Source organism: Pristiophorus japonicus, unplaced genomic scaffold (assembly GCF_044704955.1).
Source record: "Pristiophorus japonicus isolate sPriJap1 unplaced genomic scaffold, sPriJap1.hap1 HAP1_SCAFFOLD_888, whole genome shotgun sequence".
In the NCBI taxonomy this organism is placed as follows: Eukaryota; Metazoa; Chordata; class Chondrichthyes; family Pristiophoridae; genus Pristiophorus; species Pristiophorus japonicus.
This window is the reverse complement of record NW_027254811.1, coordinates 7,940-22,976: the sequence shown is the minus strand read 5'-3', so window position 1 is coordinate 22,976 and position 15,037 is coordinate 7,940. Positions and strand designations below refer to the sequence as shown.

General features: G+C 57.9%; 1 protein-coding gene and 1 non-coding gene across 2 annotated transcripts in view; both read left to right on the top strand.

The window, feature by feature from the left end:
- Positions 1 to 13,387, top strand: part of LOC139257611 (chromodomain-helicase-DNA-binding protein 4-like) — a gene marked incomplete at its 3' end in the record, with an annotated part of 42,111 nt that extends 28,724 nt beyond the window's left edge. Inside the window, exons 12-15 of the mRNA XM_070874548.1 lie at positions 2,822 to 2,910; positions 3,045 to 3,178; positions 9,227 to 9,371; positions 13,219 to 13,387. Of these exons, the coding sequence (XP_070730649.1) occupies positions 2,822 to 2,910; positions 3,045 to 3,178; positions 9,227 to 9,371; positions 13,219 to 13,387 (537 nt within the window). The remainder of the gene's footprint in view (positions 1 to 2,821; positions 2,911 to 3,044; positions 3,179 to 9,226; positions 9,372 to 13,218) is intronic.
- On the top strand, positions 10,835 to 10,976 carry LOC139257612 (small Cajal body-specific RNA 11). Its single transcript, XR_011592311.1, has one exon. It is a non-coding gene; the product is annotated as a small Cajal body-specific RNA 11 (non-coding RNA).
- Positions 13,388 to 15,037: the final 1,650 nt, after the last annotated feature.

Below are 15,037 nucleotides of genomic sequence, written 5' to 3'. Positions count from 1 at the left end.
GAGAGGAGAGGGGGGTCTGGGGAGAGGAGAGGGGGGAGCGAGGGGGTCTGCGGAGAGGAGGGGGGGGAGCGAGGGGGTCTACGGAGAGGAGGGAGGGGAGCGAGGGGGTCTGGGGAGAGGGGGGACCGAGGGGGTCTGGGGAGAGGAGGGAGGTGAGCGAGGGGGTCTGGGGAGAGGAGGGAGGGGAGCGAGGGGGTCTGGGGAGAGGAGGGAGGGGAGCGAGGGGGTCTGTGGAGAGAAGAGGGGGGGAGCGAGGGGGGTCTGTGGAGAGGAGGGAGGGGAGCGAGGGGGATCTGTGGAGAGGAGGGGGGGAGCGAGGGGGGGTCTGTGGAGAGGAGAGGGGGGTCTGGGGAGAGGAGAGGGGGGAGCAAGGGGGTCTGGGGAGAGGAGAGGGGGGAGCGAGGGGGTCTGGGGAGAGGAGGGAGGGGAGCGAGGGGGGGTCTGTGGAGAGGAGAGGGGGGTCTGGGGAGAGGAGAGGGGGGAGCGAGGGGGTCTGCGGAGAGGGGAGGGAGGGGAGCGAGGGGGGTCTGGGGAGAGGAGAGGGGGGAGCGAGGGGGTCTGCGGAGAGGAGGGGGGGAGCGAGGGGGTCTACAGAGAGGAGGGAGGGGAGCGAGGGGGGTCTGGGGAGAGGCGAGGGGAGAGCGAGGGAGTCTGGGGAGAGGGGAGGGAGGGGAGCGAGGGGAGTCTGTGGAGAGGAGGGGGGAGCGAGGGGGGTCTGTGGAGAGGGGAGGGGGGGAGCGAGGGGGTCTACGGAGAGGAGGGAGGGAGCGAGGGGGTCTGGGGAGAGGGGGGAGCGAGGGGGTCTGTGGAGAGGAGGGGGGGAGCGAGGGGGTCTGTGGAGAGGAGGGGGGGAGCGAGGGGGTCTGTGGAGAGGAGAGGGAGGAGCGAGGGAGTCTGGGGAGAGGGGGGGAGCGAGGGGGTCTGTGGAGAGGAGGAGGGGAGCGAGGGAGTCTGGGGAGAGGAGAGGGAGGAGCGAGGGGGTCTGAGGAGAGGGGGGCGCGAGGGGGTCTGTGGAGAGGGGAGGAGCGAGGGGGTCTGGGGAGAGGAGGGAGGGAGCGAGGGGGGTCTGTGGAGAGGAGAGAGCGAGGGGGTCTGGGGAGAGGAGGGAGGGGAGCGAGGGGGGTCTGGGGAGAGGAGAGGGGGAGCGAGGGGGTCTGGGGAGAGGAGGGAGGGGAGCGAGGGGGTCTGGGGAGAGGAGGGGGGGAGCGAGGGGGGTCTGGGGAGAGGAGGGGGGGAGCGAGGGGGGTCTGTGGAGAGGAGGGGGGGAGCGAGGGGGTCTGGGGAGAGGGGAGGGGGGGAGCGAGGGGGTCTGGGGAGAGGGGAGGGGGGGAGCGAGGGGGTCTGGGGAGAGGAGGAGGGGAGCGAGGGGGTCTGTGGAGAGGGGAGGAGCGAGGGGGGTCTGGGGAGAGGCGAGGGGGGTCTGGGGAGAGGAGGGGGGAGCGAGGGGGGTCTGGGGAGAGGAGGGAGCGAGGGGGTCTGGGGAGAGGAGAGGGAGGAGCGAGGGAGTCTGGGGAGAGGGAAGGGAGGGGAGCGAGGGGGTCTGGGGAGAGGGGAGGGGGGAGCGAGGGGGGTCTGTGGAGAGGAGGGAGCGAGGGGGTCTGTGGAGAGGGGAGGGAGGGGAGCGAGGGGGGTCTGTGGAGAGGAGGGAGCGAGGGGGTCTGTGGAGAGGGGAGGGAGGGGAGCGAGGGGGGTCTGTGGAGAGGGGAGGGAGGGGAGCGAGGGGGTCTGTGGAGAGGAGGGAGGAGAGCGAGGGGGGTCTGTGGAGAGGGGAGGGAGGGGAGCGAGGGGGTCTGTGGAGAGGGGAGGGAGGGGAGCGAGGGAGTCTGTGGAGAGGGGAGGGAGGGGAGCGAGGGGGTCTGTGGAGAGGAGGGAGGAGAGCGAGGGGGGTCTGTGGAGAGGGGAGGGAGGGGAGCGAGGGGGTCTGTGGAGAGGGGAGGGAGGGGAGCGAGGGAGTCTGTGGAGAGGAGGGAGCGAGGGGGTCTGGGGAGAGGAGGGGGGGAGCGAGGGGGGTCTGGGGAGAGGGGGGGCGGAGCGAGGGGGTCTGGGGAGAGGAGGGGGGGAGCGAGGGGGGTCTGGGGAGAGGAGGGGGGGGAGCGAGGGGGATCTGTGGAGAGGAGGGAGGGGAGCGAGGGGGTCTGTGGAGAGGAGGGAGGGGAGCGAGGGGGTCTGTGGAGAGGAGGGAGGGGAGCGAGGGGGTCTGTGGAGAGGAGGGAGCGAGGGGGGTCTGGGGAGAGGAGGGAGGGGAGCGAGGGGGGTCTGGGGAGAGGAGGGGGGAGCGAGGGGGATCTGTGGAGAGGAGGGAGGGGAGCGAGGGGGGTCTGTGGAGAGGAGGGGGGAGCGAGGGGGATCTGTGGAGAGGAGGGAGGGGAGCGAGGGGGGGTCTGTGGAGAGGAGGGGGGGAGCGAGGGGGTCTGGGGAGAGGAGGGGGGGAGCGAGGGGGGTCTGTGGAGAGGAGGGAGGGGAGCGAGGGGGATCTGCGGAGAGGAGGGAGGGGAGCGAGGGGGGTCTGTGGAGAGGGGAGGGGGGGGAGCGAGGGGGGTCTGGGGAGAGGCGAGGGGGGGGGGTCTGCGATGGGACAGAGGGCTGCCTGTGGTGCAGGTGATGTGACGATTCCCGCCTGAGCTCGCCGATGATGGTGTAAACGCTTGCTGATGTACCAGGGGGTGCGGCGCGAGGCGGGAGTTTGCCGGCGGTGGGTGGGTGGGTAGAGGGTTGGGTTCGCGGATTGAGGGGCCTGTCTGGTGGTGTCTTCCCCCCACCCTGTAAACCTCCGCCCCGTGTACTTAACCCCTTTCTTTTGTTTCCCCCCCCTGCTCCCCAGCTGGACGCAGACCCAATCGCCGGGCGTTGCGTAACGACAAGGACAAACCGTTGCCGCCATTACTGGCCCGAGTCGGGGGCAACATCGAGGTAACCGAGCTCGCGCGCGCGCGCACGGATTCGCGGGCTCCTGCGCTCGCCGCGTGCACGCCAACGCAACACCGCCTCCTGCTGGCCCTCTGACCCCTGACACCTTTTCTTCTCTTTCCCCCCCCCCCCCCAAGGTTCTCGGCTTCAATGCCCGCCAGCGCAAGGCTTTTCTCAACGCCATTTTGCGCTATGGCATGCCGCCTCAAGACGCCTTCACCTCGCAGTGGCTTGTGCGGGACCTTCGCGGGAAGACAGAGAAGGAGTTCAAGTAAGGGGGGGGGCGTGGCTCATGGGGTGAAGGGTCGAAGGTCGCAGCCGGGGTTGTGCAGGGGGGGCGGGGGCGGGGAGAGAAAGCTCGACGGTGGGGTTGTGGGCCAGGGCTGGTACGGGATTAGTTTGGGGATTGATACAGGGCTGTGGGGAGGGAGCGGAAATTAGTTTGGGGATTGATACAGGGCTATGGGGAGAGAGCGGGGCAGTGGGATTAGTTTGGGAATTGATACAGCACTATGCGGAGAGAGCAGGGCAGTGGGATTAGTTTGGGATTGATACAGGACTATGGGGAGAGCGAGGCAGTGGGATTAGTTTGGAATTGATACAGGACTATGGGGAGAGCGGGGCAGTGGGATTAGTTTGGGGAGTGATACAGGACTATGGGGAGAGAGCGGGGCAGTGGGATTAGTTTGGGGATTGATACAGGACTACGGGGAGAGATCGGGGCAGTGGGATTAGTTTGGGGATTGACACAGGGCTATGGGGAGAGAGCGGGGCAGTGGGATTAGTTTGTGGATTGATACAGGACTATGGGGAGAGAGCGGGGCAGTGGGATAAGTTTGGGGATTGATACAGGACTATGGGGAGAGAGCGGGGCAGTGGGATTAGTTTGGGGATTGATACAGGACTATGGGGAGAGAGCGAGGCAGTGGGATTAGTTTGGGGATTGATACAGGACTATGGGGAGAGAGCGGGGCAGTGGGATTAGTTTGGGATTGATACAGGACTATGGGGAGAGAGCGGGGCAGTGGGATTAGTTTGGGGATTGATACAGGGCTATGGGGAGAGAGCGGGGCTGTGGGATTAGTTTGGGGATTGATACAGGGCTATGAGGAGTGAGCGGGGCTGTGGGATTAGTTTGGGGATTGATACAGGGCTATGGGGAGAGAGCGGGGCAGTGGGATTAGTTTGGGGATTGATACAGGACTATGGGGAGAGAGCGGTGCAGTGGGATTAGTTTGTGGATTGATACAGGACTATGGGGAGAGAGCGGGGCAGTGGTATTAGTTTGGGGATTGATACAGGACTGTGGGGAGAGAGCGGGGCAGTGGGATTAGTTTGGGGATTGATACAGGACTGTGGGGAGAGAGCGGGGCAGTGGGATTAGTTTGGGGATTGATACAGGGCTATGGGGAGAGAGCGGGGCAGTGGGATTAGTTTGGGGATTGATACAGGACTATGGGGAGAGAGCGGGTCAGTGGGATTAGTTTGGGGATTGATACAGGGCTGTGGGGAGGGAGCGGAAATTAGTTTGGGATTGATACAGGGCTATGGGGAGAGAGCGGGGCAGTGGGATTAGTTTGGGATTGATACAGGGCTATGGGGAGAGAGCGGGGCAGTGGGTTTAGTTTGGGGATTGATACAGGGCTATGGGGAGAGAGCGGGTCAGTGGGATTAGTTTGGGGATTGATACAGGACTATGGGGAGAGAGCGGGGCAGTGGGATTAGTTTGGGGATTGATACAGGACTATGGGGAGAGAGCGGGGCAGTGGGATTAGTTTGGGGATTGATACAGGGCTACGGGGAGAGAGCGGTGCAGTGGGATTAGTTTGGGTTTGATACAGGACTATGGGGAGAGAGCGGGGCAGTGGGATTCGTTTGGGGATTGATACAGGACTATGGGGCGAGAGCGGTGCAGTGGGATTAGTTTGGGAATTGATACAGCACTATGCGGAGAGAGCAGGGCAGTGGGATTAGTTTGGGATTGATACAGGACTATGGGGAGAGCGGGGCAGTGGGATTAGTTTGGAATTGATACAGGACTATGGGGAGAGCGGGGCAGTGGGATTAGTTTGGGGAGTGATACAGGACTATGGGGAGAGAGCGGGGCAGTGGGATTAGTTTGGGGATTGATACAGGACTACGGGGAGAGATCGGGGCAGTGGGATTAGTTTGTGGATTGATACAGGACTATGGGGAGAGAACGGGGCAGTGGGATTAGTTTGGGGATTGATACAGGACTATGGGGAGAGAGCGGGGCAGTGGGATTAGTTTGGGATTGATACAGGACTATGGGGAGAGAGCGGGGCAGTGGGATTAGTTTGGGGATTGATACAGGACTATGGGAAGAGAGCGGGACAGTGGGATTAGTTTCGGATTGATACAGGACTATGGGGAGAGAGCGGGGCAGTGGGATTAGTTTGGGGATTGATACAGGACTATGGGGAGAGAGCGGGGCAGTGGGATGAGTTTGGGGACTGATACAGGACTATGGGGAGAGAGCGGGGCAGTGGGATTAGTTTGGGGACTGATACAGGACTATGGGGAGAGAGCGGGGCGTGGGATTAGTTTGTGGATTGATACAGGACTATGAGGAGAGAGCGGGGCAGTGGGATTAGTTTGGGGACTGATACAGGACTATGAGGAGAGAGCGGGGCAGTGGGATTAGTTTGGGGATTGATACAGGGCTATGGGAAGAGTGCAGGGCAGTGGGATTAGTTTGGAGATTGATACAGGGCTATGGGGAGAGAGCAGGGCAGTGGGATTAGTTTGTGGATTGATACAGGGCTATGGGGAGAGAGCGGGGCAGTGGGATTAGTTTGGGGACTGATACAGGACTATGGGGAGAGAGCGGGGCAGTGGGATTAGTTTGGGGATTGATACAGGACTATGGGGAGAGAGCGGGGCAGTGGGATTAGTTTGGGGATTGATACAGGGCTATGGGGAGAGAGTGGGGCAGTGGGATTAGTTTAGGATTGATACAGGACTATGGGGAGAGAGCGGGGCAGTGGGATTAGTTTGGGGATTGATACAGGGCCATGGGGAGAGAGCGGGGCAGTGGGATTAGTTTGGAGATTGATACAGGACTATGAGGAGAGAGCGGGGCAGTGGGATTAGTTTGGGGATTGATACAGGGCTGGCTATGGGGAGAGAGCGGGCAGTGGGATTAGTTTGGGGACTGATACAGGACTATGTGGAGAGAGCGGGGCAGTGGGATTAGTTTGGGGATTGATACAGGACTATGGGGAGAGAGCAGGGCAGTGGGATTAGTTTGGGGATTGATACAGGACTATGGGGAGAGAGCAGGGCAGTGGGATTAGTTTGGGGACTGATACAGGACTATGTGGAGAGAGCGGGGCAGTGGGATTAGTTTGGGGATTGATACAGGACTATGTGCAGAGAGCGGGGCAGTGGGATTAGTTTGGGGATTGATACAGGACTATGGGGAGAGAGCGGGGCAGTGGGATTAGTTTGGGGACTGATACAGGACTATGGGGAGAGAGCAGGGCAGTGGGATTAGTTTGGTGATTGATACAGGACTATGTGGAGAGAGCGGGGCAGTGGGATTAGTTTGGGGATTGATACAGGACTATGGGGAGAGAGCAGGGCAGTGGGATTAGTTTGTGGATTGATACAGGACTATGGGGAGAGAGCGGGGCAGTGGGATTAGTTTGGGATTGATACAGGACTATGGGGAGAAAGCGGGGCAGTGGGATTAGTTTGGGGATTGATACAGGACTATGGGGAGAGAGCGGGGCAGTGGGATTAGTTTGGTGATTGATACAGGACTATGAGGAGAGAGCGGGGCAGTGGGATTAGTTTGGGGTTTGATACAGGACTATGGGGAGAGAGCGGGGCAGTGGGATTAGTTTGGGGTTTGATACAGGACTATGGGGAGAGAGCGGGGCAGTGGGATTAGTTTGGGGATTGATACAGGGCTGTGGGGAGGGAGCGGAAATTAGTTTGGGATTGATACAGGGCTATGGGGAGAGAGCGGGGCAGTGGGATTAGTTTGGGATTGATACAGGGCTATGGGGAGAGAGCGGGGCAGTGGGATTAGTTTGGGGATTGATACAGGGCTATGGGGAGAGAGCGGGTCAGTGGGATTAGTTTGGGGATTGATACAGGACTATGGGGAGAGAGCGGGGCAGTGGGATTAGTTTGGGGATTGATACAGGGCTACGGGGAGAGAGCAGTGCAGTGGGATTAGTTTGGGTTTGATACAGGACTATGGGGAGAGAGCGGGGCAGTGGGATTAGTTTGGGGATTGATACAGGACTATGGGGAGAGAGCGGGTCAGTGGGATTAGTTTGGGTTTGATACAGGACTATGGGGAGAGAGCGGGGCAGTGGGATTAGTTTGGGGATTGATACAGGACTACGGGGAGAGATCGGGGCAGTGGGATTAGTTTGGGGATTGATACAGGGTTATGGGGAGAGAGCAGGGGAGTGGGATTAGTTTGGGGATTGACACAGGGCTATGGGGAGAGAGCGGGGCAGTGGGATTAGTTTGGGGATTGATACAGGACTATGGGGAGAGAACGGGGCAGTGGGATTAGTTTGGGGATTGATACAGGACTATGGGGAGAGAGCGGGGCAGTGGGATTAGTTTGGGATTGATACAGGACTATGGGGAGAGAGCGGGGCAGTGGGATTAGTTTGCAGATTGATACAGGACTATGGGGAGAGAGCGGGGCAGTGGGATTAGTTTGGGATTGATACAGGACTATGGGGAGAGAGCGGGGCAGTGGGATTAGTTTGGGGATTGATACAGGACTATGGGAAGAGAGCGGGACAGTGGGATTAGTTTCGGATTGATACAGGACTATGGGGAGAGAGCGGGGCAGTGTGATTAGTTTGGGGATTGATACAGGACTATGGGGAGAGAGCGCGGCAGTGGGATTAGTTTGGGGATTGATACAGGACTATGGGGAGAGAGCGGGGCAGTGGGATGAGTTTGGGGACTGATACAGGACTATGGGGAGAGAGCGGGGCAGTGGGATTAGTTTGGGGACTGATACAGGACTATGGGGAGAGAGCGGGGCGTGGGATTAGTTTGTGGATTGATACAGGACTATGAGGAGAGAGCGGGGCAGTGGGATTAGTTTGGGGACTGATACAGGACTATGAGGAGAGAGCGGGGCAGTGGGATTAGTTTGGGGATTGATACAGGGCTATGGGAAGAGTGCAGGGCAGTGGGATTAGTTTGGAGATTGATACAGGGCTATGGGGAGAGAGCAGGGCAGTGGGATTAGTTTGTGGATTGATACAGGGCTATGGGGAGAGAGCGGGGCAGTGGGATTAGTTTGGGGACTGATACAGGACTATGGGGAGAGAGCGGGGCAGTGGGATTAGTTTGGGGACTGATACAGGACTATGGGGAGAGAGCGGGGCAGTGGGATTAGTTTGGGGATTGATACAGGACTATGGGGAGAGAGCGGGGCAGTGGGATTAGTTTGGGGATTGATACAGGACTATGGGGAGAGAGCGGGGCAGTGGGATTAGTTTGTGGATTGATACAGGACTATGGGGAGAGAGCGGGGCAGTGGGATTAGTTTGTGGATTGATACAGGACTATGGGGAGAGAGCGGGGCAGTGGGATTAGTTTGGGGACTGATGCAGGACTACGGGGAGAGAGCGGGGCAGTGGGATTAGTTTGGGACTGATACAGGACTATGGGGAGAGAGCGGGGCAGTGGGATTAGTTTGGAGATTGATACAGGGCTATGGGGAGAGAGCGGGGCAGTGGGATTAGTTTGGGACTGATACAGGACTATGGGGAGAGAGCAGGACAGTGGGATTAGTTTGGGGATTGATACAGGACTATGGGGAGAGAGCGGGGCAGTGGGATTAGTTTGGGGACTGATGCAGGACTACGGGGAGAGAGCGGGGCAGTGGGATTAGTTTGGGACTGATACAGGACTATGGGGAGAGAGCAGGACAGTGGGATTAGTTTGGGGATTGATACAGGACGATGGGGAGAGAGCGGGGCAGTGGGATTAGTTTGGGGATTGATACAGGACGATGGGGAGAGAGCGGGGCAGTGGGATTAGTTTGGAGATTGATACAGGACTATGGGGGGAGAGCGGGGCAGTGGGATCAGTTTGTGGATTGATACAGGGCTATGGGGAGAGAGCGGGGCAGTGGGATTAGTTTGGGGATTGACACAGGACGATGGGGAGAGAGCGGGGCAGTGGGATTAGTTTGGGGATTGACACAGGACGATGGGGAGAGAGCGGGGCAGTGGGATTAGTTGTCTCTCTGAACCCAACAGCTGGCTGACCTCCACCCTTTGACCCCAACCCCCCCCCCCCCCCCCCCCAGGGCCTACGTTTCACTCTTCATGCGTCACTTGTGCGAGCCCGGAGCAGATGGAGCTGAGACCTTTGCAGACGGGGTCCCGCGCGAGGGTCTGTCGCGACAGCACGTACTGACCCGGATCGGGGTCATGTCGCTCATTCGGAAGAAGGTAGGGTCGGGGGTCACCAGGGGAGGGCAGGGCAGGGCGCGCGGTCGAAGGCCATTTGACAAGGTGCCACATAAAAGGTTACTGCACAAGATAAAAGTTCACGGGGTCGGGGGTAATATATGAGCACGGATAGAGGATTGGCTAACTAACAGAGAACAGAGAGTCGGGATAAATGGTTCATTCTCAGGTTGGCAATCAGTAACTAGTGGGGTGTCACAGGGATCAGTGCTGGGGCCCCAACTATTTACAATCTATATTCGGGGTCGGGGGTAATATATGAGCACGGATAGAGGATTGGTTAACTAACAGAGAACAGAGAGTCGGGATAAATGGTTCATTCTCGGGTTGGCAATCAGTAACTAGTGGGGTGCCGCAGGGATCAGTGCCGGGACCCCAACTATTTACAATCTATATTAACGACTTGGAAGAAGGGACTGAGTGTCACGTAGCCAAGTTTGCTGATGATACAAAGATGGGAGGAAAAGCAATGTGTGAGGAGGACACAAAAAATCTGCAAAAGGACACAGACAGGCTCAGTGAGTGGGCAAAAATTTGGCAGATGGAGTAGAATGTTGGAAAGTGTGAGGTCATGCATTTTGGCAGAAAAAATCAATGAGCAAGTTATTATTTAAATGGAGAAAGATTGCAAAGTGCCGCAGTACAGCGGGACCTGGGGGTTTACTTGTGCATGAAACTCTTTTGAGTTTACCTGCAAAATTTACTTGTGCATGAAACACAAAAGGTTAGTCTGCAGGTGCAGCAAGTGATCAGGAAGGCCAATGGTATCTTGGCCTTTATTGCAAAGGGGATGGAGTATAAAAGCAGGGAAGTCTTGCTCCAGTTATACAGGGTATTGGTGAGGCCACACCTGGAGTACTGCGTGCAGTTTTGGTTTCCATATTTACGAAAGGATAGACTTGCTTTGGAGGCAGTTCAGAGAAGGTTCACTCGGTTGATTCCGGGGATGAGGGGGTTGACTTATGAGGAAAGGTTGAGGAGGTTGGGCCTCTACTCATTGGAATTCAGAAGAATGAGAGGTGGTCTTATCGAAATGTATAAGATTATGAGGGGGCTCGACAAGGTGGATGCAGAGAGGATGTTCCCACTGATGGGGGAGACTAGAACTAGGGGGCATGGTTTTAGAATAAGGGGCCGCCCATTTAAAACTGAGATGAGGAGGAATTTCTTCTCTCAGAGGGTTGTAAATCTGTGGAACTCGCTGCCTCAGAGAGCTGTGGAAGCCGGGACATTGAATATATTTAAGACAGAGATAGACAGTTCCTTAACCGATAAGGGGATAAGGGGACGGGCAGGGAAGTGGAGCTGTGTCCATGATCAGATCAGCCATGATGGTATTGAATGGCGGAGCAGGCTCGAGGGGCCGAATGGCCGCCTCCTGCTCCTATTTCTTATGTTCTTATTAAGTTGGCCATGCTAGGCCGAGGCCTTGGAAGCGGTTCGGGTCGTCTGTCCCAGTCACCGAGCTCTGCCCCTCTTGATCCCGTGGCGGCAAGGGCAGTCTGGGCGGACACAGATTAATCACCGTCGGAAATAGGAGGGAGGCTGGAAGGCTTGGGCCTACTCTTAAAGGCATGACGGGACACACTGCAAGCTAGCGTGAAGGGTACAGCAGGCGCTACGGAAGGAAAATGGCCTTTATTGCAAGGGGGTTGGAGAGCAAGAGTTAGGATGTGTTGCTACAACTGTATTCCTTCATAGGAAGTCCCTCGGAGTCGAGGAAGACTTGCTTCCACTCTTAACATGAGTCCTCCGGTGGCTGAACAGCCCAATACGAGAGCCACAGTCCCTGTCACAGGTGGGACAGACAGTGGTTGAGGGAAGGGGAGGGTGGGACTGGTTTGCCGCACGCTCCTTCCGCTGCCTGCGCTTGCTTTCTGCACGCTCTCGGCGACGAGACTCGAGGTGCTCAGCGCCCTCCCGGATGCACTTCCTCCACTTAGGGGCGGGACTGGTCTTTGGGCCCAGGGACTCCCAGGTGTCGGTGGGGATGTTGCACTTTATCAGGGAGGGGGGTGTCCCTTGTAACGTTTCCTCTGCCCACCTGGGGGCTCGCTTGCCGTGCAGGAGTTCCGAGTCGAGCGCTCGCTTCGGGAGTCTGGTGTCTGGGGGGCGTGCGGACGATGTGGCCCTGCCCAGCAGAGCTGGTCGAGTGTGGTCAGTGCTTCGATGCTGGGGATGTTGGGCCTGGTCGAGGACGCTAACGTTGGTGCGTCTGTCCTCCCGGGGGATTTGCAGGATCTTGCGGAGACATCGTCGGTGGTATTTCTCCAGCGACTCGAGGTGTCTACTGTACATGGTCGATGTCTCTGAGCCATACAGGAGGGCGGGTATCACTGCAGCCCTGTAGACCATGAGCTGGGGGTGAGATACCTACTGTACATGGTCGATGTCTCTGAGCCATACAGGAGGGCGGGTATCACCACAGCCCTGTAGACCATGAGCTGGGGGTTAGATACCTACTGTACATGGTCCATGTCTCTGAGCCATACAGGAGGGCGGGTATCACTACAGCCCTGTAGACCATGAGCTGGGGGTGAGATACCTACTGTACATGGTCCGTGTCTCTGGGCCATACAGGAGGGCGGGTATCACTACAGCCCTGTAGACCATGAGCTGGGGGTGAGATACCTACTGTACATGGTCCGTGTCTCTGAGCCATACAGGAGGGCGGGTATCACTACAGCCCTGTAGACCATGAGCTTGGTGGTGGATTTGAGGGCCTGGTCTTCAAACACTCTCTTACAACTGTACAGGGCCTCAGTGAGACCACACCTCTGGAGTACTGTGCACAGTTTTGGTCTCCTTACCCAAGGAAGGATATGCACTTGCCTTGGAGACAGTACAACAGAGGTTCACCAGATTGATTCCTGGGATGGGAGGGATGTCCTACGATGAGAGATTGTGTAAAATGGGCTTCTCATCTGGAGTTCAGAAGATTGAGAGGTGATCTCATTGAAACATGCAAGATTCTGAGGGGGATTGACAGAGTAGATGCAGGGAGGGTGTTTCCCCCGGGGCTGGGGAGTCGAGAACCAGGGGTCACACAGTCTCGGGATAAGGGGACGGCCATTTAGGACGGAGATGTGGAGGAATTTCTTCACTCAGAGGGTGGTGAATGTTTGGGGTTCTCTGGCCCAGAGGGGGGGGTGGCCGAGTCTCTGAATATATTCAAGGCCGAAGATTGATGGATTTTAGGAGTCGAGGGGAATCGCGGGATATGGAGAGCGTGCGGGTAAGTGGAGTTGAGGTCGAAGATCAGCCGTGATCTTCTTGAATGGTGGAGCAGGGTTTGAGGGGCCGAATGGCCGGCTCCCGCTCCTGTTTCCTGTGTGACACGGGGTCAACCCGTCTCAGTCGGTCAGGCGTTGACCATTCGTCCGCTGGGGGTCGCTCCCCACCCAGCCAGACACAGGGGCTCACGGGTGCTGACGTCAACCCGAGGCCCTGGTTGCGAGATTAGGCCAAGTCGGCACTAGGCCGCGAATGGAGCCTGGCCCTTTCCTGCTGTGCCATCACACGCCGCGCGAGGAACCGGGCTAAAGCTCAGCACGAGGCCGGAGATGGAGCCTGGCCCTTTCCTGCTGTGTAATCACACGACCGCGCGAGGAACCGGGCTAAAGCTCAGCACTAGGCCGGAGATGGAGCCTGGCCCTTTCCTGCTCCGTCTGTGTGAGGGTGGGGGGGGGCGGGCGGGGGGGCTCAATCCCACACACACCGGGTGTGTGAGATCAGGCTGACTCAGCACTAGGCCGAGAATGCAGCCTGGGCCTCTCCTGCTCTTGCAGGCCCACGAGCGGCAGCAGCTCTGACGGTGCAATTCTTTCAGGTGCAGGAGTTTGAGCACATCAACGGGCAGTGGAGCATGCCCGAACTGGCTCAGGAGCTGACCGACAGCAAGAAATCTTCGCGATCGAGCTCGCCCGTCTCCAAAACACCGACAGTGTCAACCCCCGGGGAGACGCAACCAAATACACCAGCTCCAGCAAACAGCACAGGTACAATACCGAGCTCCCTCTACATTACCCTGACAGTGTACCCCCACTTTATACCCAGTGTATCGAGTGCTCCCGGGGCAGGTACAATACAGAGCTCCCTCTACATTACCCTGATAGTGTACCCCCACTTTATACCCAGTGTATCGAGTGCTCCCGGGGCAGGTACAATACCGAGCTCCCTCCACATTACCCTGACAGTGTACCCCCACTTTATACCCAGTGTATCGAGTGCTCCCGGGGCAGATACAATACAGAGCTCCCTCTACATTACCCTGACAGTGTACCCCCACTTTATACCCAGTGTATCGAGCGCTCCCGGGGGAGGTACAATACAGAGCTCCCTCTACATTACCCCGACAGTGTACCCCCACTTTATACCCAGTGTATCGAGTGCTCCCGGGGCAGGTACAATACAGAGCTCCCTCTACATTACCCTGACAGTGTACCCCCACTTTATACCCAGTGTATCGAGTGCTCCCGGGGCAGGTACAATACAGAGCTCCCTCTACATTACCCCGACAGTGTACCCCCACTTTATACCCAGTGTATCGAATGCTCCCGGGGCAGGTACAATACAGAGCTCCCTCGACATTACCCTGACAGTGTACCCCCACTTTATACCCAGTGTATCGAGCGCTCCCGGGGCAGGTACAATACAGAGCTCTCTCTACATTACCCTGACAGTGTACCCCCACTTTATACCCAGTGTATCGAGTGCTCCCGGGGCAGGTACAATACAGAGCTCCCTCGACATTACCCTGACAGTGTACCCCCACTTTATACCCAGTGTATCGAGTGCTCCCGGGGCAGGTACAATACAGAGCTCCCTCGACATTACCCTGACAGTGAACCCCCACTTTATACCCAGTGTATCGAGTGCTCCCGAGGCAGGTACAATACAGAGCTCCCTCTACATTACCCTGACAGTGTACCCCCACTTTATACCCAGTGTATCGCGTGCTCCCGGGGCAGGTACAATACAGGGCTCCCTCTACATTACCCTGACAGTGTACCCCCACTTTACACCCAGTGTATCAAGTGCTCCCGGGGCAGGTACAATACAGAGCTCCCTCTACATTACCCTGACAGTGTACCCCCACTTTATACCCAGTGTATCGAGTGCTCCCGGGGCAGGTACAATACAGAGCCCCCTCTACATTACCCCGACAGTGTACCCCCACTTTATACCCAGTGTATCGAGTGCTCCCGGGGCAGGTACAATACAGAGCTCCCTCTACATTACCCTGACAGTGTACCCCCACTTTATACCCAGAGTATCGAGTGCTCCCGGGGCAGGTACAATACAGAGCTCCCTCTACATTACCCTGACAGTGTACCCCCACTTTATACCCAGTGTATCGAGTGCTCCCGGGGCAGGTACAATACAGAGCTCCCTCTACATTACCCCGACAGTGTACCCCCACTTTATACCCAGTGTATCGAGTGCTCCCGGGGCAGGTACAATACAGAGCTCCCTCTACATTACCCTGACAGTGTACCCCCACTTTATACCCAGAGTATCAAGTGCTCCCGGGGCAGGTACAATACAGAGCTCCCTCTACATTACCTTGACAGTGTACCCCCACTTTTAACCCAGTGTATCGAGTGCTCCCGGGGCAGGTACAATACAGAGCTCCCTCCACATTACCC